Raw genomic sequence first — 26,097 nt, forward strand, 5'->3', positions numbered from 1 at the left:
AGCTCCAACGGCTGTTTTAAATTTTGCCCAGGGATTATTTTGTGCTGCATGGGCAAAATACCTCTTCCCGTCAGCTGTCGTCAGCCTGTCAAATGTGGTGGGGTAATTTTTGAATCAGCTGATGCTTGGCAGCGTGCGCCGAACTGCTATCGAATGTTTTTCTTGCCCGCAGAAGAAGAAGAAAAAAAAACACTCACACACAACCCCCCTCGCTCAATAACAAACGTGACTAATGGAAGGAAACTATGGTTTTTGTGCGCGAGGCAGGTAGCAAAGCCAGAAAAGCAAGAAGAAAAAAAGCGGTTGCGGTTCTGCGTATTGCATTAACAGTGCGTGTACAGGCCAAACGATAATACCACGCCGAAGGGAGCCGCCAGCAGCAGGCAGGTACGTACGTAATAGAGTGTAGTTGGACCAGATAGCATACTGCGTATGGTGCGCAGAAAAATGCGGAAAATCGCTTCCCAAAGCAATGCTGAGTGTGTGTGTGGCCGCTGGCAGCATCGGTTGTCGTAACGCGATACGCCTGCCACCCTTGGGGCAGAAGTTCTAGAAGATGCCACTTTGTTGTGGTGCGTACAGAGATGCGCCCGGATCTAGGTGAACCGCAAGCAAAGCAGCACGATAAGGGCGAAAGTTTTGGCCCACCCGATTATGTTTTGAGCAAACAACCAGAGCAATGCAAATTTGTTTAGCCCACTTATCGTTCCCTATTCTAATTCTTGCCATTTCGAAGAAAACCAGATGTGTGATGATATTGTGCTGTTTTTTTTTTGAATCGGTGGAATAATAGAGTCTTATCTCACATCCATCATTATCGTCAAGTCTTTTTTTTGGTTGGTGCCAAACACCCCCGAGATGATGCTAATAAATGTGCCAAATTCGGCATGCAAACACGGTCAATTCTCAGAGCCGGTCGCTGCCGTGGGACGGCTTACGCCACCGTTTCCCACCGTCGGCCGGCGGAAGTGTACCGCCAAGGGAAACTGTGGCACGGATAAATGCTGTGTCCCAAATTTTTGCACCTTTTTTTGCTGCTGCTGTTGTACTTTCTTCATCCCACGATCATCGGGGCTGGTGCACCGTTAGGGGCTGGCGTGTTGGCTGAGGTTGGGTTGGGCAGGCAAGCAAAAAAAAGGGAGAATAGAAATTGGCCAACGAATAGCCAACTCTCGGCTGTAGATCGAACGGATAGGAGGTGGCTCTGCGGCTTAACGTTAAACGGTATTTCGGGGTTTAGTTGCTCCAAAATGAGGCTATAAAAGGGAATGGAAGTAAATTGTGGGATGGGTTTTTTTTGGTTTTGCTGCGCGTTTTGGTTTCATCTCAACGGACAAAGCCTTGTTTAAGGCACAGTTTCTTGGCAAGTACCGTAGCAGCAGCTGTAGTAGTAGTTGTAGTGGTAGTACCTGGCATTAAAAGGTTTGCCCTCCAGACAACACCGTCGGGCGGCTGCTTCCCTCCCGCAGCTGTATCGATGTAAAATATAAACAAGAACCTACCCGGTGAAGGACGACGCCTACCCCGACTGCTGGTGGGGATAAAGCGAAGCACCTCACCAGCACGGCGCATCATCACCAACGGCAACAGCACCCAAAGTCTGCCCTTCGTGGGACGACGCACTGTACTTGTGCAACTACACAACACAAACACACACACAGTGCAGCAAGCACAGAGCGGGAGAGAGAAAGAGTGGGAGAGGAAAATTAGTAAAGAAAACGATAGAAAGCGCAGTGAGAAAGAGAAGGAAGGTCGAAGCCGGTCAGGTACCGTCACTGGTGTGTGTACATGTACAACATCAATGAACTTCTGAGCAAACACAAATGTCCTTCCTGGTGGTGGACGCGGATGCATGACGACGACGACGACGGGTCCGCTCCAGCCGATAATGTCATCGCCGCCGGAAGGAAGCAAACCGAACCCCGTAAGCAATCTAGTTAGCCAGCCGTGTGTTAGAAGAAAACGAAACGAGCTCCTCCGTCCCAGCAGCAGCAGCAGCAGCAGCCAGTGCGCCAACAACGTGTACGCGGCAGTATAGAAGGAGGAGGAAGAGAGAAAAACTACAGAATCAACTGTGCAAACATCGGTGCAAACGCGATAAGGCTGATTGTGAGGGCTCGGAGCAGGCGAAACGATCGAAACAACCTCTCGCTGGCGTGCTGCTCAAAGGCGAAAACCCCCGACCGCACTTCAAGGAGAGGGAGGAAACATTCCTATAACATGATGTAATATATTAGCACTTTAGCCAAAAAAGAAAGGCTGCCGAAGCAATCGGTAGTGTGCAGCAGGACCGTTCCTGCCAGAATCTTACCTTCGTTATGTTGCCTGAGTTTGCAGAGAATGGGAATTTTGGAATTTCGAAATGAAGCTCAATCTGGGAAAGGGAAAACTTCGCGGTTTTGGGTGATTTGCCTACGAGAACGATCGTTTTAGCTGTATCGAGTAATACCCATACTTTTTGGCTTTTCTTTTCAGCGCGGATTAAGTAATTACTGAAGAACAAATGGATGTAGGACGACTACCAATTCGAACGCGTCTTCTTAATTTCATGTTGTGCCAATCACTGGAACGGTGAAGCAAACTTGTGCAAAACAGAAACAGGTATCGTTCGCTTTGAATCCTGCACGATCGTTTCCCATTTTTGGCAGCCGAGTAGATCGAACCGCGCATCCGTCGGGGCGTATTCAGCTGACAGCTTGACGGTCGATCGCCACCAACAGGATGCTTTAGAACAGCCTGGCGACGAACGTTGGAGAGCAGAAATACGATAAACCAAACCAAAAACAACAAAAAACGAGGAAACCAACAAAAACGATATCAACAACACCTTACTGAACTCGTGCGCAACGAACGATACACGGTCGGCAGCAAAGTGCACCGCGGGCTTGATGCTGCTGCTGCTGCTGCTGCTGGACTGCAGCTAGTTTTGCCCCCTCCACCATCACCAGCATCGCTTATTCTTTTCATCTTGTGCACGATCGCGCTCCACCGCCCTTGCACCAGGCACCATTCGCTCGATTCGGCTCGGCTGCTGCCCGTTCGCGAACGCTCGCAGCCGTAACGGCAGCGGTGGGGAGGCATCCACTGAAGCCACACCGACCGGGCGCGGACGCATTCACGCAGGGTTCAGTTATGTTTCAGCGCTGGTGAGAAGCGGAGGCAATGTGCGGGCAATTCGGTCGGGAAACATCGCTACCCCAATAGTTTGCCGTGGTCGATTCACGCTGACGTTGTTTGCAGGCTGTTGTTTGACGTGTGCGCATACAAACCTTGGGCGCGCGGGGGTGGTTAGGTGAGCATAACAGCACACTGCACAAGCGCAAGAGGGCACGGGCAGAGCGCACTGTTTAAATGGTCGCACAACATTAGCGAGCTGTGTGCGACCCGACGAACGACGAAGAGCTGATCGATCGACAGGCGCAAGCACTTCTGTCTGTCTGGCGAGCGGCCGCGCGAGAATACCATTCTGAACGTCCGGACCAGAGCGACCAGAGCGAAAGCTGCGCCAATCCGCGTCGCGGAGAGAGGTTAATCAACTCGGCAGTGTGGTGCGCGCGGTTCGTTTGCGTGAAAGTTCATCCACTCGGAAACTGCGCAACAACATAACACCATTTCTTGCTGCGTGCGTGTGCGGAGAAGCACGGGCGAGCAAAGGCGCGTGAGCGAAGTGGCCGCGGTTTTCAGTGTGTGTTTGCGTGTGAATGCTGTATGTAAACGCCGGCGCTTAAAGCAAGCAAACCTCGAGCACAGGCAGCATAAAAGTGCGAACGATATAGGAAAACTCGAACGATCAAACAAGCAAACGGCGAAACGAACGATCTTCATTCGGGTTACTTTCTCTTTCCCCGTGTCCCATCTGTCGTCACACCGTGGCAGCGCGTGACTGTTGGGCTGATGTTGTTGTGATCGGCAACACTCGTCCCCCTGTATACCGGTGGCCGGTTCAAGATCAAAACGAGATCGCGTTCCATAGTATGCTGATCGGATGCTTGTGCGCCGTAAGATATCGTCGCGTGCTTGCTCGAACGAAAACTGTAGTGTTTGTTTGTTTGTTTGTTTGGCTGGCTCGAGTTTGACTTAATTTTATTTATTATCAAAAACATCATCCAATAGTGATTTTGTAGTGTTGTTTGTGTGTTGTGTGTATGTGCGAGCGTGTTTTTCGTGACATATACAGCTTGGTCTGTGTGTTTTAAAAGCCGAAGTGAAGCGAAGAAAAAGGCGCATACCGGAACGGGTGCTGAAGTAATCGCACCGTATACAAATACTTTCAAGTGTCCAGCAACACCAGCACAGCGACAAGCGAAGATGAGTGCGTTTAGTACGTTAACATTTTCGGCGGCAGAAATCACCAACCTGCTGCCGCTGACAGCGGTGATCGTGTGCATCGGTGCCACTATCATGTTCCTGATCAAGTGAGTAATAGAGACGCCTTCATTAATCTCCTTCCCTTTAATGTACCCCCGTTTTCATCTCTACATTCAGACCCTTCAAAACACTTTTCCATTATAGTGGAAAAATAGTGGAAACCGAAAGTTGTGGTGAAAATCGTCCAAACTGAAAGAGAAATGGTACGGTTGATGTTGTTCGCCCCTGCGAATACATTTGTCACGGTGCATCAATTTCCCCCTCAGCAGTGCGCACGCACCGGTGGCCTATTGGCGGTGGATGTGGCACGTGGCAGTGTCTCCCGGCCACCCCCCGAAAAGGGATGTGTGGGATGTGATGAAACTTGTTTTTTTTTTATCTTTTTCTTAAAACCCTCAACCATGTGGCCGCCCCGATTGTTGTGTGTATCTTCGCTAAACTTCCGGGGTTTCGCATGGGGTCTTTTTTGTTGTATTATCTTCTTCGAAACTTCAAGGGCGAATTTACAACGGTCCAATAGTTGACAAAACGCGCTGTTTTCGGTCACCGGTGGCGTAAATGGGTTGCGTTTCTTCCTCGCGCATCTCCATAAACGCGTTGATTTAGAACCGACCGGAGAATCCACAACCAACCAGCTGGACATCAAAACATCAAGAAAGCGCAAGAAATCACGCAGAAGCGCTCGCGCTCGTCCGCGTTTTTGTATCGCCAAAAGGTCGAAAACTGGTTCCCCAAAAGTTTGGGTGTGAAGGGGAGATTGTTATTTTTGTGCCTTTTAATATGCATCATCGAGCAACCATCCAGGCCGTTGAAGCGTGGCGTTGATCCGTGGGTGCTGGCGCCGAATTAACGGAAACGATCGTTTCATGAGCGATCAATCAAAACAATGCTAATTGGTTTAGCAAGATGAACGGTGCGACATTCTGGCCAAGATCGCAAAGGAAGGACCAGGAATAGTTGCACCAACGGAGCTGGACTGTGTCATTTTTGTGTTGGGAATATTTTTGGGCTAAAATGAACTTATCTCATGATAATAGTGACTGTTACCAGACACTAAGGATGAGAATATGCCATATAAAACCTAAAAAGTTTAATACCACTCTTGGGTAATTAAGTAACGAATTGTGCTTAGCTGTATAATGATTTGATATTTCGAAACAAGAAATTCCAAGGAAATCAAACGCACTTTTGTTCAACGTGCCATATTTCTTTCCCAAAGGTTCTGCTGCTATCTGTTGTCACAGGTCGCACATCAATATCGTACACGTTTTTGTAACATCAAAGCACTTGCAAACAACAGCAAGATAAGAACGCGAGCTACGGGGAACTCCGATTCGCAAGTCGCCCCCTCCGCCGCCGCCGCCCCTTAACGCGTCTATGGGCAACGGGCCGGCGGACGCGACGCCAAACGCCTAGGCGCGCGCGTCCTTGAAAGTGCGACGCGCGATGCCAGAAGCAGAAGAAACAAATCGTCCCAAAAGGTGGCAATGTTTCAATGTTCCTTTTACGTTATCGGCCCTCGCACCCGCCTCTAGCTGGGCCTTAACGTGCTGTATATATTTGTCACTTTTGTACGATTTCCGAACCGCAACAATGAGGGGGAGTGGGAGAGAGGTGACGGTGTTGGTTCGGGAGGAAGTTGGCTGGTTGGTGGATTGGTGTAACCGTGGGTAGCATAAATTAACGAACATCAACACCACCCTCGGTCGGATTGGGGGATCTGCTGTGTGTGTGTTTTTTTGTGTAGTTGTTGTTGAGGTTCCTACCAGGCAGTCAAAGACAACGGAGAAGGGATCGGTGGGTGGGGTGACTCGGGTGAACGATCAACGCGACGGCACCCTACGAAAGCTAGCTAGTTGTTGTACCGGCGTTATTATGATTTCATTATCATTTGCAACCGGCGTGCCGGTGACCGAACCGAAAACCGAGCAGGGAAGCAACTGGCGAACGGTGGCAGCATTTGCTATGTTCGTGAGTGCGTGCGTTCAACCGTACGCCAACCGTGGCCATACATTTTTGGAACGGGAAGAAGGGGTGCTGGGCCGAGAAGGAGAGCGCCGAAGTGATCGCGTACGACACGTAACCATAAAACGGATCAGAGCAGCAGTTGTCTTCCGCATAACGACGCACCGTTGAAGTTTTGTTGAATCGGCGAACCGCATCAAACGGCGGTCTAATGGTGCTTGCTACTACTACTACTACTACTACAACAGGTGGCAAATTTGTATATTGGGAAGAGGTGGCTTTTGGTGTGCAAGCTAGCTGTGTGGGGTTTTGTTGATCTCTCGTAAGCGTGCTTGATATTGAGAGTAAGATCTTTTGGATTTTCATCCTCAAATCCATGGGATGGGAAGAAGATTGTGTCCAATTTCCAAATTCGCAATGTGATATAATTAGTGCAGCATTCCAGTGTGCTTTGGAGCATCTAAAATACTGCTTACTACTGCAATTATCTCCATCAAATCTTCTTCTCTTTTTGGACAATAATCAGAATTAATCTAGGGCCTTACCAAAGCCACTTTTAGGCTCTGTGATCTGTGATTGATTTATTTTCCAATACCAGGATGTAGTCAGTTCTGTGAATGGAAGGTTGCATATGGGGCATGAACCCCTGATGAGCCTGTCGTTAGGTCGTGCGATTTGACAATTATACCACGGAACACGACCTCGGAGATGCAAATAAAGAGTTAATATATTCTATGTTCTATGTGCTACTAGGCGATCATACAACCGGTAGATGTCAGTGTTATCGTCCATTTGAGTTCGAAAAAGTTCTTATTCTTCCATTGAATTAGCTGCTGGTAAGCGGTTACATTTTGGACTGGAAAATTACTGGAGTCGCACTGAAGAACTTGGAATAAAAAGGCTTCTTCTACTAGTTATAGACATCTTATGATCCTAAACATGGCGTTAATCATTGCTGCACGATTTACACATGTAAACTTGCGAAGTTAGTTGATTGACTGTGCAGTACAATGTCACATTGGGGTTTCTCCAATATGTACGCGGGTCATAACATAAAGCAATCAATTTTATTAATGTAACTGTTACAAGGACGGGGAAAACCCCTCTACAACGAGAAAGTACCTCACTCAGGTTAACCTGCAAGAGTTCACCGTGGGCAACAATGTTTTTTTTAACTTCTTGTAGTCATGTCATTAGGATCACAATTCGGTATGCATAGTCCTTTTACGGGAAAACAGTTTGATGGGAAGTTTTTGTCTCTGGCAGGAATGGATCGATGGCTTTTAGAGGAATTCGCATGAACAGTGAACAGTTTTGTATGTTTCTGTGGCAGGTTTTGTGTAGCAGCCTAGTGACCCTATGCCTGTATTCCAACCTGGAACATTTGTTACGGTTGTTTATGATATTGACAACACCGATCACAGCAGACCCGTGCCTTTTCAGGCCTGTTTCATATAACATTCTTTCCCACATCATGCCCCACGTACACGTTTCGTTTCGTGCGAAACCAATTCGTTCCAAACGGGGTTGCGTGGTCATGCCGAACGACCCCAAAAAGCCACCCATATGTTGTACATACCCCCCCAAAATGAAAGCTTCTTGAAGATCGATCTCCGCACAGTTCTGCAGTGGATCGAGGAGCGGCAGTATATTCACCATTGCCATCCTGTAACTACCTCCTCGTGGTGCAAATTTCTGCAACAAAACCAGAAGAAGAAAAAAACCTCACAGAAACGTACCACAACCCCTCACTTTGGGGATGCTGTGCAGATCGCCAGAGTCGTGGTGGTGAGCGCTATAAAACAAACGCGCACACTCACGCACACAACACCTTCGCCACATTCGGTCAGCCTTGACTTGGTTTTAAACCGGTGTGCTGCTGCTGCTGCTGCTGCTGCTGCTGCTGGATCGTGTCTGTCCCATCGTGTGCGCCAGCCAACGAACTAACCAACACACGCCCCAGCGCACACGAACGTGAAATCCCAACGCACCGGCCCGGAGACAACGCCGTCGTGCCGGGTCTGGTGATCGATCGGTGGCGAAGCAATGATCATGTGTGCAACAGCTTCGTACGAGGGACACAGTATATTAGACCATTTAGCTGCAAGATCCTGCCCGGGTTGTTGTGTGTTGTGCTGTTCCGTTCGCCGGGCAGGAGAGTGAACGGCCCAAACGGAATCGGTTTGCAATTCCGCCAGTCTAAATCCAGCATGCGGCGCGTTCTTGCGTCGTTTGCGACACGTCGTCTACGGACCGCTTGCAAGCCTTTGGGCTGACGACGCTGCCTTGCGTCAGCTGATGCCAGTGATCGATGCCGTGAGGGTCAATTTACGCGTGTCGTGTTCTGCGACGGCATGCCGGTTTCGCCATTGCTCTTTATTGCAGATGGACATGGACACCGACAACTATCCCAATCCTTGTTCGTGCCAGCGCCTGAAGCGACGCTGTTCTGTACGGTGACGGCTACAGCTGCCCTAGAAGGGATGCTGTCCATCGCTGTCGGTGTCCCTTCAGGGTGCAGGCAGGGTGGTTCGTACTTTCGAAGTGTGTGCTACCGGTATCTCTCATGGTGCAGCGATTGACTCAACAAACGTCTGTGTACCGATAGCACAAGAAGTGTGAAGCAATCGAACACTCTTTGCGGCAGCAATCGAACACTTTCTTTCCCTTGGGTGGTGTTGCACCCGTGCACAGTTACAGCAAAACCACCGCCTACTGCTGTGGATGCTGCAGGGTTAGCAGCGGGTACTGCTGCTTACCGCAGCACTCAAGCAGTTCAAAGTCAAGCATCGGAGTGGTCAGTTAAAACCGACTGCGAGTCACAAACCAGTGTGAACGTCGGAGTAGGACTTGAGAATGAATGTCGTCGAAGTAGCAGCAGGCTTTGAAACGACTATGCGAGTGAGCACAAGTGGGGTAAAGGGCGCTGCATCTGACCGGCAACCGCTTTATGTATGGGGGAAGGCCATCGCGCAGTGCACAAGTCCGAGTGTGTTTAATTTCTTTAACGGTTCTTCAACTATTTACCACAACCACCGCCGCCCCACCTAACCTTCGTGATCGGTGTGTACTTGTACACCTTTACCATTTAGTGGATCACTGCAAACTCACTCACCACGCGGGGCTCAACTCAATTTGATAGACCTTCATACCGTTGCTCCGCGGTCGCTGTCCGCTCTGGCCCACATTCCGTTATACACCCTTTACCGTTACTCTTCGATGTCTCTGACCACGGGACTACAGACCACGATTCATCTCATTACTAACACCGTCATCATCAACATCATGATCATCATCTTCTTCTTCTTAAGTAGAGAATAACAAAGAAACAAACACCCAAAAAAAACTCATACTCATCTGTGTATTTCTTTCTCTCTATCTCTATCTCTCTCGGTGTACACACACACAACTCGTTTACTTCCAGGGCCGCCGTGATACTTCGAGTGCAGGCCGATGACGTGTTAAGGCCGTCGAACGTAACGCAGCAGAACCATAACGTGCATGTACCGCGCCTCAAAATGACCCGCGTCCACATACCGTTCACTGTCCGGCTGCTCGACGCGGGAAACAATTCGTTCGACGGTAGGTTGACCGATGGTTTGGGAGAAAAGGGGCCGGGGCCATGCAATGCTCGGTAACATAATAAGATGAGAAAGAACACCGTGTCCGAATGTGTGGCACAGAACACCGAACGTGCGTAATGAATGTGGTAAGAAAAAACAAACGAGGCTGTGGGACGGGCTGCGAGGTGTTGCACCTATCGAATTCTTTCGATCCGGTCACCGTCACCAATCCAAGAATGCGGTGTGTGGCATGTCGCCCCTCGCCTCAGCCCCAGTCGTGCTCGAAGATCACTCGATCGCGTACGAAATTGTTACGAAACGATCGGTCGGTAGCAGTTTCGCATTCGGGGGTAGAATGGAATCGATCGCGGCACTTTGAAGCCAAATACACGCAGAATGCTAGCTACAAAAAAGGGATAGTAATGTTAGTAATATTGTTTTTTTTTTCGTTTAGATAAAAGTGAGAGGGAAATTAGCAAATCACAAAGAAGCGGCTCCATGTTCGATCAAGCGAGGAAAATAGATTGTGCAGAGTTTGAACACATCCGCATGGCAGGACAAAGCTAGGAACTAGAAAATTACCAGCACTTTATGGTTAGAATCGGTCAAAACAGTTCAAACCATGTCGTACGGCGAAGAGTTACGAGCACGTGCCGCGTGTAATACGCCGGTAACGCCTTGTGTCAACAGTTTTGCATCTTCGTGTCGCAGTTTCGATCCAATTTCGCATTCGAACCGAGACAGTGATAGCAGTGTTTTACGGCGCACGTCCGTAAAGAGGGTATTTAAAGTGCAAACATGTTGGTAAAACAAATTAGGAAAGTATAAAGCAACGGGGACATTAGCAGCAGAACAGATCAGTACGCAATGATGAGGTGTTAGGAGGAAGGACAGGCAGAAGAGGACGACTGGGGTTGCATCGTTTGCTAACAAACTGCTCACATACACGCTGTTATTTGTATGCAGCGCACGTTTAGCACATTTTTGCTGTGTTTTCCGGCTCGAGGTACAAATTTCTGGTCAGTTTTGCATTTCGACATTATGAGTAGTTGGCTTTTTGGCATGGTTTTTCGTTCTATCTTCACATTCAGCCTGCCAGTCGCTGCGTCGCTTTTGTGGCTGGAATTTATATGGCGTTTGATTAGAAGAAGATGATCGTGACGCACGCTGGCACTCGTGTCGGTAGAACAAACGCTCGCACTGAACGAGTTCACGAGAAGCCATGTGGTGACGTACACCGTCCACCGGGTCGCGGTTGTAAGATGCACATCCCGATTGCTTTGCAGTACGATCATCATAGGCGTACAAAGTGAATGCAATGTGTGCGGGTCCACGGTTCAAGTGCACTACCACCTTGCGCACTCGTATACAAAGTAGTGAAAAGAAAACCATGTGTATTGCCAATGATTCTACATCAGTTCGATTTCCCTCAAGCAACGCTAAAATGCTTTCCCACACACACACACACACACACACACACACACACACACAAACACACACCTACCCGCACAAAACCCATAAATTGCCCTCTCGTTCATCTGGACCATAAATTGCCCTCTCGTTCATCCACCGGACCAGTTCCTGTTTGCAACGGCATGTTAACCTAGAATTAGTGGTCCGTTTTTTTTCTGCCCATCCAGTCCTCCCAAGGGATGTCGTGCACGATCAACCGTTCGCTCGAGATCCGTCCGTCCGTTGTGTGACATTGAGTCATCGGGCTAGCTTTGCCGCGCACGCACGTACGACTCTGTTCATTCTATTAGAACTTTACCGCTAGTCTCTCCGGCCGTACCACTGACCACAGACAGACGGCGGCGATGGCAGCGACGATAAGTGAGTGTGTAATACCTGTTCTGATGACTAGCCACCCCGGCAGAGCACTACGTGACCGAGATCACGTGAGGTGCTCCACGGTGACCGGTGACCCATGGCGGTAAAGAGTTACCCCTGCCAAGCAGACGGCCGTTGTTGGCGGGGGTAATTGTCGTCATACCGGTAGCCGGGCGGCTGTACTGCTGCACCCTTTTGCATTACAGTTCTGGATTTCCCGAGCGATCCGACTGTTCCTGCCGTGGGCGAGAGAGTACGAAGCGACGCAGGCAAACGGATTGAATAATTTCACTTTCTGCGTGTACCGTACGCCAGCCACCAGTGTGGTGCGCCGCATTCTAGCGCCAAAGGGTCGCCATCAATGCGAGGGAGAAACAGGTTTTCCTTTCCTGCATTTGCTTCCTTACTCAGATTTTCTCAGATCAGAGATTATTTAACATCGGCTTTGTTTTACTTCCTTCATATCTAATCATTCGACTGTCATTAGCGGCTGCTGCTAATCTGCAAGACGTGCGAGACATTGCAACCTGCCGCGCCGGTAGCTGACTAATATCACTTACACACACACACACATTGCGTTGTTTTTGCTTCAAATCAGTGCTTAATATTGTTTTTCCTTTTTCTTCTGCCCTGTTCTTTCCTTCCAGAGGTACGGCTAGCGGTGTCCAGTCAGGTGAAGTACTCGCTGCAAGCGTTCTGGGGCGTCTCGATCCGCGAGCTGCATGTGTCGCTGTGGCGCACGTGGAACGACCTGCGGGACGCATCGAACTCGCACATCGTCGACTCCAGCTACTGTCAGCAACTGGCAACTAACGTAAGGTCTGACTTCACTGCCCCCTTGTACGGGGATATCATATCACCTTTCCGGGTGCGCGGCGGCTTGCTGTCCGGATTCTGCGGCCATCTTTGTGGCCATTAAATTTTTCCTTGGTCTTTTGTCACACGGGCACTTGTTCTCATGTGGGGGTTTGGATTTTTGTTGCAGAATGTGTCCTTTGCTTCTTATCGGCAAAGGTGATCGAACCCTCGGAACGATTTCGCGATCGACCAAGCATACCAGCAAACCAGTTTTGCGAATCTGCTCAAATATTCATGATTATCGCGATTTTGTTGTTGTTGCTGTTGCTATTTGCCTTTTCGAAATTCCCAATCACAGTTTAGTCGTGTAGAGAAGTGACACAGCACAAGCGAGAACGTTCCAGGTTTTAATCCCGGCAGCTTATTTTATGCGTTAGCTTAGCATTATTAGCATATTCGCCTCGCTCTCTATACTACTACTACACGATCAATCTAATCTGACTTTGCGCGTGGTGTCGTTTTCTTTCTCTCCATCTCGATCTTCCGGTTCGCGGTTCGTGGCCGCTGCACCCCAAAAATAGATGCTGCCAACCGCACACGGAACATGTCATCACGCTACAGTCCCCGAAGCCACCGCTGATCCTGGGCGCACCGCCCCGACTCGCCTACCCGCTGGTGGTGTTTATGATCCGCGAAACGGAACCGGAGGAGCTGCTGCATCCGGACGAGACGGTAAGTGGCGGCTGAGTGGTATTTTATTGCTATTACGCTATCGTTGCGGATTATTCTCATTAGGTAGGAAGGGTGGAGACCAAATGATGAGATTATCGAAACCCCAGAACCCATCCCTTGCCAATGTCTTTGGGGGGCGATGCGGAAATAGTAGCAACCCTCTCCCGACGGTAATTACCCCACACAGCGGGACGGAACTCGTGTCTTCACTTTCTCTTTGACCTAAAAGGTGACCTCCAGCCCGAAAAAGGAGTTGCTACAGATCGACCGTCATCACCGAGCGGACGCCCCGTGTCCGCGATTACGCGGCTGTTGCCGGGATGATATTGATTTTTGCATTTCCTCTCGCCCGTCAGCCTGCTTCCCCCTGTGTATCGATTACGCCATCCGACCGGGGGGATGTTTTAGTGCCTTCCTCTGTGTGTGCATACATTAAATATTGAGTAATCGTTTTCATGAGCAGCTTCTTGCTTTCTCCCTTTCTTGATCTCAATCATATGGCACCGAAAGGTTCAGCGCTCGTGTCTCTCTCTGTGTGTGTTTATACAAAAACGCGCGTTCCGCCCAACCACATTGTCCCACATTTTTGCGATACATGGCCGGCTACAACAGTGGGGCCGGTTTATCCCATGTTTTTTTTTTGCGGAACTCAACTCGAGAGTAAACAGATTATGTAAAACATATAATAGCGTTATAACGATTATTCCCCATTTCCTCGTTTCCATATGCAAACAGCCAAATTTGGCGGAATCGTCGTTCCGCGGGACTTTTCCCCCCCCCCCCCGCTTTTGACCGATTATGACGACTTTGGTGTCCGAACAACGGAGGAGTGTGAGGAGGCAGTGGGCTTGGGGACAAACATAAAATAGCACGTACGTGCATATGAGCGGGTTTGCGTGCGGAAGCACACAGGAAGATGCCGAAATAAGGCAAAACAAACACAGTTCTGGCGGCGGCGATTGCACAACCAAAAGAGCAATTGATCAATCGGTGTGTGTGTGTGTACTGTATATTGTTACCACCTTTGCCGTATCTGTTCCGGTGAGAGTTTGTTTATCCTGGTTTTATTCCTTTCTTGTAGGTCAATGCGTCAATGCGTGATAGCGGGAGGGAGAAGTTGATGAAAAGGTGACCAACTTTCTACCCACGTGAAATGTTACGAGCTTCTACAATCTAAGCATCCTCTTGAAAACCGAGCTCGTTCAGCCGAGCATCGCGAGTGACCTTCGGATAGAAAATCTCGCCACAACTCGTTGTGAAAGTTTCCCTTTTCCCTTCAAAGGGGTGGAGGAAAGAAAGTTAGTTCATCTCCGTGAAGCTTCCACCTAAATGAATGCGCACCACGCACCGGTGAAAGACGGGCTGCACCACGTGCGTTTCTGGTGGTACATTGGGCGCGCGTGCAAGCGTCTCCGCGCAAGCGCTTGACGCAAAAGCCACGAACCGGATCGTCCCCGTCACGCTGGTAGAAAAGAAAGGGACATACTTTCACCGCGTTGTGCGGCAAGAGGTGGCCCAACCGACCGATCTTCTTTGCATCTCGCGACACGCTGCACTTACGATCAGCGTTTCACTTTCTTTTTGCGCAGCACCCCGGCAGCGCCCTGCTCTTCACGGAAGGAGGACGTAGTTTTGGAAGGTTTTTTTTTGTGTTTGTTTGTATGGTTTGTTTGTGCTGGATGTGGTTGAGTAATGATCAAAGTTTAAAAGTACAATAGTTGTGAGTCATGCATGTGCCGGGAAGATGGCGCGGGGAGACGGGAAATGGAATATCCATTGAAATACTCTCACTCGACGAGAAAGCATGATGACGGGGTGCCGATACTTCCATTCTTCACATCATGCCTGTTTCGGGGTTGCTGTTTGGAGGATTTTTTGCATTTTTTTTTTTTTTGCTTTCGAGAAACTAACGAGAAAAGCAAATTGCCTCAATGTCACTCCGACTCCGCGGGCCGCTTAATAACATCGCACACTAATAATAATAATAGTGTGTCGTAATACTTTGGCTGGTTCCTTTCGCTTCCATCGACAGTCCAAACTGGCCAGCGCGCGTTTGTGTGTTGTCTTGTGCCGCCGGGTCGTCAAACGGGTTTTTTTCTCGGCAGGAAGTGATGATTATGCTTGCGATACCGATCGGGATCATCGCGTTTGCCTCTGTTTATTGTTGACTCCCGGAAGGGATGAGTAGCGCAAGCGGATCTCTTCAAATAGCCGGACATTTCTCTGGAGCCAGCAGTACTGGCACATGAGAAGAGGCTCATACAATCGGCACCGCCGGGTAGTCGCGAGTCGTTTGGATGCTGTTTGCGTTTCTTCTATTTCAATGTTGACCGGCAGAACGTTTGTGGAACGGTTCCGAACACATATACATATATGTGTGCCGTGTGTGTGTGCCATCCATCAATCCGCTCGAATGACACATTAGAATGACGTACGGTTGGAAAGAATGTGGGATGGTTTTGCCATACATCACCTTGGGCCGTGTGCCGTATGCCGAATGAAAGCGCCCGACCGTCGCCCGGTTGCTATTTCTGCGGACCGCTGCGTCCTTGAAGACGTTTGGCTGTAGCGCAAGGCCGCCCCAAACAAATGCTGCTGTGGTGTATAACAAAACGCCTTGTACGATAATGAGGTACCATATTTCAAAGCCACCCATCGGCCGGTACATACATAAATCTCCTCAGAGCGAAGCCTACTGCGTTATGCTTGGAAGCGTTTGGCAGCAACCCGGTGATGTGTTGTGCCGGTGTTGTGCTTCGGGATTCGGGATGAAGGGTACGCTGGGAAGGGTGTTTGCTGAAATTTGATAAAACGAAGAGGTGGCCAAAAATGGCCAATCAATAATAGAATACGGAAAATCGTAAAAGTACAGTTAAACGACCTCTACGGGTGAAAGGATTGTATTTGTAAGCTAGTAAAGCCGCTTAGAATAATCGATAACTCTTGTATGAACAGCGTGCGAGTTCTTTTCACCATTACGATGACCATGAACCACCGTCTAATCTCAACTGTGTGTGTTTTTTCTTTTATTTTTTTTTCTACAGGTAATTCTGGTAAATGTCGTCCATTTGCGGGATCCGGTCTGTCCACTGCCGACGTCTATTTTGGCCCAGTACTTGAAGCAGGCGAGCGGTCAACTATCTTGCTTAAAGGTAAGTAGCGTAAGACGAAGCGACAACAACAACCACCAACCACCAACCACCACACGTGCCCGTGCGACTGCAGCTGCTCGCACCATTTGCCTTAGTCGCGTCGAAAGTTAACGAACCTGCACGGCACTGTACAAGACAGTGGCCACGGTTGATTAGCCCCTCAAATACTAGCCACCTGTTTGATTGGCTCACATACACACACACACATTGGAGAGTGGTCAGATTAATTGACCAAATGGAATTTGGATTCGCACGCGGACTTAGAACAAACATCACGTTTCTCCACCGTGTTGCGCGCGGTAAGGAGGCTCGTCGTTGCGCAATCGCGGCACAAGAGGCATGGACCGCGTGTGGTGCATGTGTGTACCACCGGTGAGTGTACCCACAAGCAGTGCTACGGAGCATGGCGGGCACTATGACCTTCACAGTTCACAGACTGACTGACTGGCAAAGGGCGATCAGCCTACCAGAAGATCGGCGATAGCTGCATTTGGAGACCGAGAATACCGGTGCCACAATGTTTAATGCCCGCCTGTGCATATGAAAAAAACGAAAAAGCAACAACAAGCAGAAACACGCGCGTGATGGAAGCTGGAAAACGTGTAACGTGCGCAGCGAGTGCGCACCGCAGCAACGACGGTTTTACATACACACGAGGGAGGATGGTTTTGTTTTTCTTTCTGCACCATCTCCCTCCCAACCACAAGCACCCCCCCCCCTCCCCCTGGTGCGCACATGCATGGCACACCGTTCGTTAGCCAGTTTTCTTTTTCATGGGCAACATGTGGCAATCGGCAACAGCAGCAGCAGCAGCAACGTATAGGCTTCGCGTGTGCGAGTTTAGTGTACGCCAACGCCAATGAAGCTGGCCGCGTGGTGCCTGCAAAGTGAAGCGAGGGGAGGGGTGGGGCAAGGGAACGGTAAAAACGGTCGTTGAGCTACCGCGAAAAGCGGACTGGTTTCTCGTTGCTGTTGTCCATAACGAACCTGTGAAACATTGCAGACCCCCCTCACCCCCACGACGGGTCCACCGCGTGCGTCCAGTGATCGATTCAAATGAACTCATTGCAGATCGCGCTAGTGCTGCTACTACAACTACTACGATACTTTTTTTGTTTGTTTGTCAGATTCGGAATACCGGTTTACGCGGATAGCTTTAGTTTATTTGCCTTCTTTTTTGGTCCGCTCGGTTGGTCGGTTGGTAGTGGTGGTGGTGGTGGTGGTTTGCCTTCGATTAGCGTTGGTGGTTCGGTTCGTGCCTTCCGTTCCGCGCTGCATCGGGGGTAAACGGGATGAGGATTAGATCCGAGACCACTCTTGAGATTAGCGTAGAAGCCACCGCTCTCTCCTCGATCGGGTTATCCATATTTTAGTTTAAATTTGCGATAGAACGGTACACCAATGCGGGCAGGTTGAAGTTTGTGTGGTCGATGCTCTGAAGGTCACTCACACGCGTGTACCGCCCGTCGAATGTTGGAACGGTGAATGGCAGAACAGAAGAACATGGAGTTGAACCGAAGAATAAGGAAAAAGGGGGCACAATCGCCACTTCCACCGATCGTTAATTCGCGTCCATCGGGCTTTGGGGCTTTTTGCTGTGTGAAAAACTTAACAACCCGTAGCGCGATAGTTGAAAGGTGGAAGCTGCTTTTGAGTCACTTTTACCTCCAAAAACCATGCACTATTCATGGGAAGTTTGAAATTACACGCTCACTGAACTGAGCAGCATGCTGTAGGAAAATGTCGCTTCTTAACTCACCGGAACCTCGATCGCTCTCCACGATCGTGTAATTATTCCCTCTCCCCCCCCCCCCCCCTTTTTTCATCATAAACTTTAAAATTTCATCTAATCTCATACCGTTTTCTATCACTTTCCATTTCCCTTGCAGCAACTCTACCTGGCCACCGGTGATCCCATGACGGCGGACGAAGCAGCGAGCAGCGCCGCGAACGGCGCTGGCCAATCGGGCAATGGCGGTGGCGGGACGGGCAGCACCACCACCACCACCACCGGAACGGGCACCACCGTCCCGACCGGTACACTGTCGCTGGCGGAACCGGTAGCCTGCGCTGGCAATAATGAGCCGCTGCTCTGTTCCGACTCGGCGCCGCGCGACTGCCCGGTCGGGGAGCAGCTGTGCGTCGTGTGCCATTACTTTCCACTTTCCCGGGCGCTGCTACCGTGCCGACATACGTGCATCTGTGCAGTTTGCTTCTGTAAGTACAGGGTCGGGGAGCGCGTCGTTAAATCGTTTGCTTTCACCCCAAACCCTCATCCCTCACCGGCCTAATCAATGTTGATTTTCTATTAAAGCGTTTAGAAAAACAAGTCATTAATTAGTTGAAAGTATTGTTGACATGGTGTATCGTAGTAATAATTAGTCGACTTACATTTGCCACCCCTCTCTCTCTCTTTGACTGACGTCGCACGCATGCTAATGAGACAGTCGTTAGACTGAAGCATATTCTCGTTAACCCCTGCTAAGGTTAACCGCGTGTGTGCGCGAATCTGTAAGTCGATCAATTCACCGTAGCGGCCGTACCTAACCGTGGAGCTTTTCCTTTACGCCGTCTCTCTCTCTAATTGATCGTTTCACTTTTCCCTTCTTTCTCGGTTTTCTCATCACCATCATCAACATCACTCTCCACTCTCCGTCCGCAGCCAAACTGGACCGGTGTCCGATGTGTCGGGCCACGATATCGAGCTACTTCTGCATACGAACCGAGGAATATCTGCCGGCTAATTCGACAAACGAGCTTAAGGTCAACGGCAAACCGAAAGGAACCGTTCACTGGCTGGACGCGCTTAACGATCGGCTAACCGATTTTCTGGGCTTTCGGTGAAGCAGCCGCAGCCGCCGCCGCCGCCGCCGAACGCGTCATTGTGTGTCCGGTCGACAGGACAGCAAGGGGCAGCGGAAGGAGCGTTAAAGCTGAACAGCGGAACGAAGGGACCGATGGCTGAGCCGGAACGAGGCCGTGTGGGTGGAATGGACGAGAGCGATCGCGTTCGGTTCGTTTGGTTCGCGTTGGATCCGCCGGCATGGCGGCTTCCATTTCGGTTGGCTGATTGGTCATCGGGGTTCTGGACTTGTCTTCCGGCAAAAGAAATGGAAAAAACGCAAGCACTAGAATGTGTTTGAAGAGCTAGGAGAGGGAGAGTTAAAAACACGATTATAATATGAAAAAAGCAACAATGTTAAGTATTAGTTTTAAGTACGTTTCAGTGGTAAGGGTTTTCGTTCCAAACACGTCCCCCCGCCCCCGCAGCCCCCTCCGATCGGCGAGTAAAGCACAGACTACGCGCTGGGGAAGGGAAAGTATCGCGTAAAAGCGAATCGCCGATTCGCTGATAAGGGACGGAAGAGCAGTGCGTCCTTTGAGGAATGGGGTGGGCATTTACGAAATATGAACATGAATGGCTTTGCATTCGGATAAACAGCAGGGCAAATGGGGCAAGCTAGTGGGGTTCTAGCTAGATCGGTGGTGTTTTGTGCACGACGAATGCTGTGGCCGGTTCGAATGGTTTATCGTTTTATTTGAGAATGTTTGCAAGCCAACTATATCAATACGTGAACCCGTTTTCGATAAGGTTTATTTCTGTAGCTGTGATTTTTTTAAAAAGACGAAAACGTAAGTGATGCGCGTGTGTGTGTTAGCAAAGGCAAAAAAATAACCGGAAAAAGAAGAATCAAAAGTCTTTATCTACGGATGACTGATTTGTGTTTTAAATAAAGGTTTATTAACGCTGTGAAACAATGAGCGTGTGGGCGTGTTGTTGTTTTATTCGTAAGGTGAACGATAACAATCGAAAGAAAGTTCGTGCTAAATTAGTGTAAATATATCACTGAAAAAGGGCAAGAAGCGATTTCGTTCCACATTAGCGTCGGTGGCTCAGTTGCGCTCAACGTTCGTTTTAAATTTTAAGCACAGACAGCTCTAACGGCACAATGTCAGAACTCAAGCTTTCGATCGGCGTCTTTAAACCAAACCTAAAAAAATACAAAGAACCAGCAAATCAGAAACAAAACAGAAAAAAAACATCGTATGTGGCTGGTTTCGTACGCCGGTCGTTGTAAATAACAGTGTTTTGGACAATATTTAACCGCCCTGAAGTGAAATTTCCCACATTCATCCCGAAAGCATCCCAATATCTTCAGCATGAGTTTCGATGTAATGTTGCGGAGAGTCGATTTTTCCTTTTCCGCTCCGCAATTCCGCTGATCGCTTTGCTCACGCTCATTCTAGCCGACCTGGTTGAAGGAACCGCCACCGATCGTGGAAGACACGGAAGACCTGCTGCGCGCCTTTATTCTCGAGCCGAAAATCCCCATCCACGAGCCCAAACCGTACTTCGAACCGCGCCACCCCTCCTTCGACCAGCTGTACGACATTCCGCACGCACCGATCAGCACCCGGATCGTGCCGGACCGCTGCCCGGAGACGGGAAAGGTGCTGGACTTTATCGAAACGCAGGTGCAGAATGCGGGCTCGACGGCCAAAAACTCCATGTCGCTGCAGCGCGAACCGACCGAATCGATCGATTCGGCCCGCGGTTCCGCCTCGTACTTTCCCTTCTGGCCGGGAGGGTTCGACGAGCCGGAAAGTGTGCTGGCCGGCCTAGTACCCAGCCCGCTGTTTGAGACGGATTTGAAATCGTGCCCGCCCGGGTTCGCTACCGGGGTTGAGTTTGAGGCACCGCCCACCGGGACGGACGGTGCGCGCGCGACGGAAGACAGCGGGAAGAGCGGTATGGTCGATCTGCTGTCCGCGATTGCCAGCGAGGAAGCGTTCGTCGAGCTGCTGCCGGAAGGGCTTCAAACAAAACTGTCCACCAACGACCAGTCAACGCAGGGCACACACCAAGAACCTCTGCCGGCGGGTATCGACGAGGAGGAGGGTCTGCTGGCGGTGACCGGTGAGCAGGAGGCCGGCGAACAGGTCCTGAAAATTTCCACCGTCACCAACAACGCGCTCCAGAGCGCCGAGTGGGCCGAGATGCTGGACATTTCGAAACCGGTGGACGATTTCTACGTGAAAATCCCGACCATGGCGCACCGGTTCCCGTTCGAGCTGGACATCTTCCAGAAGCAGGCGATCCTGAAGCTGGAAGAGCACAGCCACGTGTTCGTGGCGGCGCACACGTCCGCCGGCAAGACGGTCGTGGCGGAGTATGCGATCGCCCTGTCGAAAAAGCACATGACCAAAACGATCTACACGTCCCCGATCAAGGCACTGTCGAACCAGAAGTATCGCGACTTCAAGACCACCTTCCAGGACGTCGGGCTGATCACCGGGGACATACAGATCGATCCGACCGCGTCCTGCCTCATCATGACGACCGAGATCCTGCGCTCGATGCTGTACTGCGGCAGCGACATTACGCGCGACCTCGAGTACGTCATCTTCGACGAGGTGCACTACATCACCGACTCCGACCGGGGGCACGTGTGGGAGGAGGTGCTGATCCTGCTGCCCGACCACGTCTGCATCGTGATGCTGAGCGCCACCGTGCCGAACACGATCGAGTTCGCCAACTGGGTGGGCAAGACAAAGAAGAAGCGCGTGTGGGTCGTCAGCACGGCCAAGCGGCCGGTCCCGCTCGAGCACTACCTGTACACCGGGTTTGGCGGCAAGTCGAAGGACGACTCGTTCCTGATCGTGAACGCGCAGAGCCAGTTCGTGCAGGACGGGTACCGGCGGGCGAAGGAAAGCTACGAGGCAAAGCAGGCGAAAAGCACGGGCCGCCGGACCAACGGCCCCTACAGCCAGCGGCAGGAGCAAACCCTGTGGGTCGGGCTGATCGATCATCTGCAGAAGAAGGAGAAGCTGCCGGTGGTTGCGTTCACGCTGTCGCGCAACCGGTGCGACAACAACGCGGAAGCGCTCATGTCGTGCGATCTGACGACGGCGCGCGAGAAGTACGCCATCACGTCGTTCTTCCAGCAGTGCCTGCAGCGGCTGGTGCCGGCCGATCGTGTGCTGCCGCAGGTGCAGCAGATCCAGAGCTGCCTCGAGCGGGGCATCGGCATCCATCACAGCGGCATCCTGCCCATCCTGAAGGAGATCGTGGAGATGCTGTTTGCCCGCGGGCTCGTGAAGATACTGTTCGCGACGGAGACGTTTGCGATGGGCGTTAACATGCCCGCGCGCACGGTCATCTTTGACAGTACGCGCAAGTTCGATGGGCAGGCGTTCCGGCCGTTGCAGCCGTCCGAGTACACGCAGATGGCGGGCCGGGCCGGGCGGCGCGGTCTCGACAAGACCGGCACGGTCATCATCCTGTGCAAGCAGAACCTGCCGCTCGATGGCGAGCTGAAGACGATGATACTCGGCAAGCCGGTCCGGCTGGAGTCGCAGTTCCGGCTGACGTACGCGATGATGCTGTACCTATTGCGGGTGGAGCTGGTCTCGGTGGAGAACATGATGCTGCACAGCTTCCGGGAGTTCGACAAGCGCCAGCAGATGCCCCAGAGCAAGCTGGAGCTGAACCAGGTGCAGGAGAAGATGTCCGCGCTGAGCAAGCTGAGCGATCATCTGCAGCCGCTGTGCGAGTTTTACGAAGCGGCCAGCGAGTACCTTAACCTTCGGAATGAGCTGCTCGTAAGTAGATGACGGAGGGGCAAAGCAGCATACCGCTGAGAATGAGCCGTGTTCCAACAATTTGTTCTCCTTTTTGCTCTCCATTTCTCTCCAGCCCAAGCAACTGTGCCAACCGAAGGCAATCAATGAGCTTAAGGTAGGCCGCGTTGTCGTGGTAACGGACGAGCACCACTACAACAAGCTCGGCATACTGCTCTCCGTCTCGGTGCAGTCGCACAAAGAGCTGAAGCTGGTCGTGCTGGTGCTGGATCATTGCGCGAGTGGCAAAACCCAGCCGGCATCGCCGGAAACGCTCAACCGGGGACCGCTCTGGCATCAGATGCTGTCGCTCGCCCTGCCCTACCAAACCTTCCTGCCCGAGGGTGTCGGTGGCCACGCCGTGCTTACCCTCGCTCCGGTGAATCTGATCGAGCTGACCAAGCACACGATCAAGTGCGACGCGAACGGTATCATCCGCAGCTGGGAGTATCGGCTCATACCGCGGTTCCGCGATGCGCCCCCGTCCCAGTCGACGATCGAGGCCGTCGCTGCGCTGGCCGAGCTGAATGCGACGGTGGTGCAGGCCGGGTCCGTCACTGGCACGCTCGAGCTGGTTCGGTTCCCGCGCGATCTAACCAATCTCGAGCTAACGCAGCAGCTGCAGACAGCCCAGGGCCGGCTGAACCGTTGGCTGCCGTACACTGGGATGGCCGATTTCGAGCACGAGTTTGCTGTGGTGTACGATCGCAAGCAGCTCGAACGGAAGCTGGACGAGCTCAAGTACCAGGCGTCGTACGAAAGTCTCTCGCTGTACCCGGACTACTGCCGGAAGCTGCAGGTGCTGCAGGAGCTCAAGTACATCGACGATATGCAGCAAGGTAGGCACACTGCTCACAGAACAAAGCAGGCGGCGAAGAGTAGTCGAGGGCCGTATATTGAGGTGGGTTTTGTTTGTATCGTTTGTATCGTTCAGTGGCCATGAAGGGCCGTGTCGCTTGCGAGATGGGCCAGAACGAGCTGATGATAACGGAGCTGGTGATGCGCAACATACTGACCGATCTGCAGCCGGCCGAAATCGCTGCCCTGCTCTCCAGCCTGGTGTTTCAAGCGAAATCGGACGTCACTCCCAAGCTCACCGAGACGCTCCAAAAGGTAAGTGGTGTGGTCGCTTTGCATCGCTTGCTGTGATTCGCATTGAGTCTCAATGCTCCACCGTTCGCTTTCGTTCGCTCCACAGGCCGAGGCACAGTTTCGCGAGGTGGAAAACGACATCCGGCTGGTGGAGCGCCAGTACGGCGTGACGGATGTGTGCAAAAAGGAGGAGCTCAACTTTGGCCTGACCGAGGTGGTGTACGAGTGGGCGCGCAACAAACCGTTCGCCGAAATTATGCTGCTGACCGACATCAAGGAGGGCATTATCGTGCGCTGCATCCAGCAGCTGAACGAGACGCTGTGCAATGTGAAGGACGCGGCGCGCATCATTGGCGACCCGGTGCTGCACAGCAAGATGGAGGAAGCGTCTAACGCGATCAAGCGCGACATCGTGTTTGCGGCCAGTCTGTACACCTCCAGCACACCGATCGTGATTGGGGAAGTGTAATCTGTACCAGGGGAGGCGGGGGGATCGCTTGTTGACTTAGCTGATTTTGTAATCGGGCAAAGGGATGGAAAGTTAAGAATTTTCCACTATGTTTTTCAAATTAATATTTAAAAGTATTTTATTGATTACATAGTTACATTGGAATACGCAAGCTTAACCGGTTGAAAAAAAAGAAACGCACAGGCCGCCCTTTTACAGTGTTCGCTGTTCCGGGATGAAGTTGTTCTGAGCCGCCGCCCCGGTGGACGCACTGTTCGTGTCCTCGCTGATGCAGATCCACTGGCCCTCGGCCGTTTCCTTCCACAGGCTCACCTTGTTGTCGCCGCCGGACACGCCCAAAATGTTGCCCGTCAGCGACCAGCTCACGTTCCACACGACGTCGTCGAAGTTGTGCAGGACGGCCGGCTGCCAGTTCGCCAGATCGTCGCTCGTCCAGATCACGACCCGCCGGTCCTGCGAGCAGCTGGCGATCTGGTGCCGCGGCATACCGACGCTCGGTGCCCACGCCACATCGCGCACCCAGTCCGAGTGCAGTTCGAGCCGCTTCTCCTCCTCCCAGCGATCGCCGTCCTCCTTCCAGATCTTGATCGCGTTGTCGCACCCGCCCGACACCAGCCGCTTCACCGCGAGGTTCGTCTTGCTCGGGCGCTGATCGAACGCCGGCTCGGGGACGGTCGCCGGGCACCAGCTGACCGTGTTGCAGCCGATCGTGTGCGCGTTCGGGATTTTCTTGCAATCCCACGTGCCGGCCTCCACGTTGGCGGTCAGGATCGAGATCGAACCGTCGGAGCTGCCGCACGCCAGCACCAGCCCATACTCGGCCGGTGCCCAGGCGACCGAATTTACCGACGAGTCGTGGTTGCTGTACTCGTACCACTTGGTCCAGTCGCCCGGGCCGGCCTCCTTCCACACGATCACCTTGCGGTCGTACGAGCAGGAGGCCAGCACGTTACCGTACCGGGGGTGGCCCCAGGCCACCTGCCACACCGGACCGCCGTGACCCTTCAGGTCGGCCGCCAGCGTCTGGGCACCGTTCTTGATGTCGAAAATTTTGACCGAATTGTCCGAGGAGCAGGTGGCCAACCGGAGCCCGTAGTAATCGACATCGGCACAGTGGATCATGTCCTCGTGGCCGGTATCGATCGTGTTGAGCACGGATACCATTTTGCGGGTGCGGGTGAGCAAAATTTGTCGCAAGAAATGGGTGCAAAATTAGGGGCCGCTGCGGGAGTGTGTTTTGGAAAACTTTACCACTGATATTTGACGTGGAACAAAAACACAGCGCGCGCTGTTGACACAATCGTGCACAGTGGGACCTTTCTGAGTGTGGGGGCTATCGTGTTTGACAGATAAATGCATAATTATTTTTTAAAAAGCGGTCGTCTGGAAACGTGATTTAGCAGTAAGGTAGTTTTTATACTCATTTTTAAGTAGTTTAAGAAAAGCGTACAATTAATGAACAAAACACTCAAGCAACATTCTAATTTGCGGTACCGTACCGCTGTAT

The 26,097-nt window shown here is 51.5% G+C and overlaps 3 protein-coding genes across 4 annotated transcripts; 2 read left to right on the top strand and 1 right to left on the bottom strand.

Annotated features, from left to right (window-relative positions):
* Nucleotides 1-149: 149 nt before the first annotated feature.
* Nucleotides 150-20,171, top strand: LOC120949228 (cell growth regulator with RING finger domain protein 1-like). Of its 2 annotated transcripts, none has more exons than XM_049606740.1 (9): nucleotides 150-387; nucleotides 2,476-3,292; nucleotides 4,114-4,415; nucleotides 9,758-9,915; nucleotides 12,374-12,545; nucleotides 13,106-13,256; nucleotides 16,301-16,408; nucleotides 18,298-18,625; nucleotides 19,071-20,171. In XM_049606740.1, exons 3-9 carry the CDS (start codon nucleotides 4,309-4,311, stop codon nucleotides 19,250-19,252), a joined length of 1,206 nt encoding a protein of 401 aa, XP_049462697.1. In that variant the 5' UTR covers nucleotides 150-387; nucleotides 2,476-3,292; nucleotides 4,114-4,308; the 3' UTR covers nucleotides 19,253-20,171. The 2 variants fall into 2 exon arrangements, with proteins under 2 accessions (XP_049462697.1, XP_049462698.1); XM_049606741.1 differs by having other exon boundaries at nucleotides 2,476-2,601.
* A 255-nt stretch (nucleotides 20,172-20,426) lies between these two features.
* LOC120949460 (helicase SKI2W) lies at nucleotides 20,427-24,694 on the top strand. The gene is made up of 5 exons (XM_040366773.2): nucleotides 20,427-20,581; nucleotides 20,657-23,011; nucleotides 23,106-23,868; nucleotides 23,964-24,142; nucleotides 24,228-24,694. Exons 1-5 carry the CDS (start codon nucleotides 20,570-20,572, stop codon nucleotides 24,588-24,590), a joined length of 3,672 nt encoding a protein of 1,223 aa, XP_040222707.2. The 5' UTR covers nucleotides 20,427-20,569; the 3' UTR covers nucleotides 24,591-24,694.
* Nucleotides 24,691-25,891, bottom strand: LOC120949461 (protein SEC13 homolog). The gene has a single exon (XM_040366774.2). It carries the CDS (start codon nucleotides 25,752-25,754, stop codon nucleotides 24,783-24,785), a length of 972 nt encoding a protein of 323 aa, XP_040222708.2. The 5' UTR covers nucleotides 25,755-25,891; the 3' UTR covers nucleotides 24,691-24,782.
* Nucleotides 25,892-26,097: the final 206 nt, after the last annotated feature.

Source organism: Anopheles coluzzii, chromosome 2, assembly GCF_943734685.1.
Source record: "Anopheles coluzzii chromosome 2, AcolN3, whole genome shotgun sequence".
Taxonomy (NCBI): Eukaryota; Metazoa; Arthropoda; class Insecta; order Diptera; family Culicidae; genus Anopheles; species Anopheles coluzzii.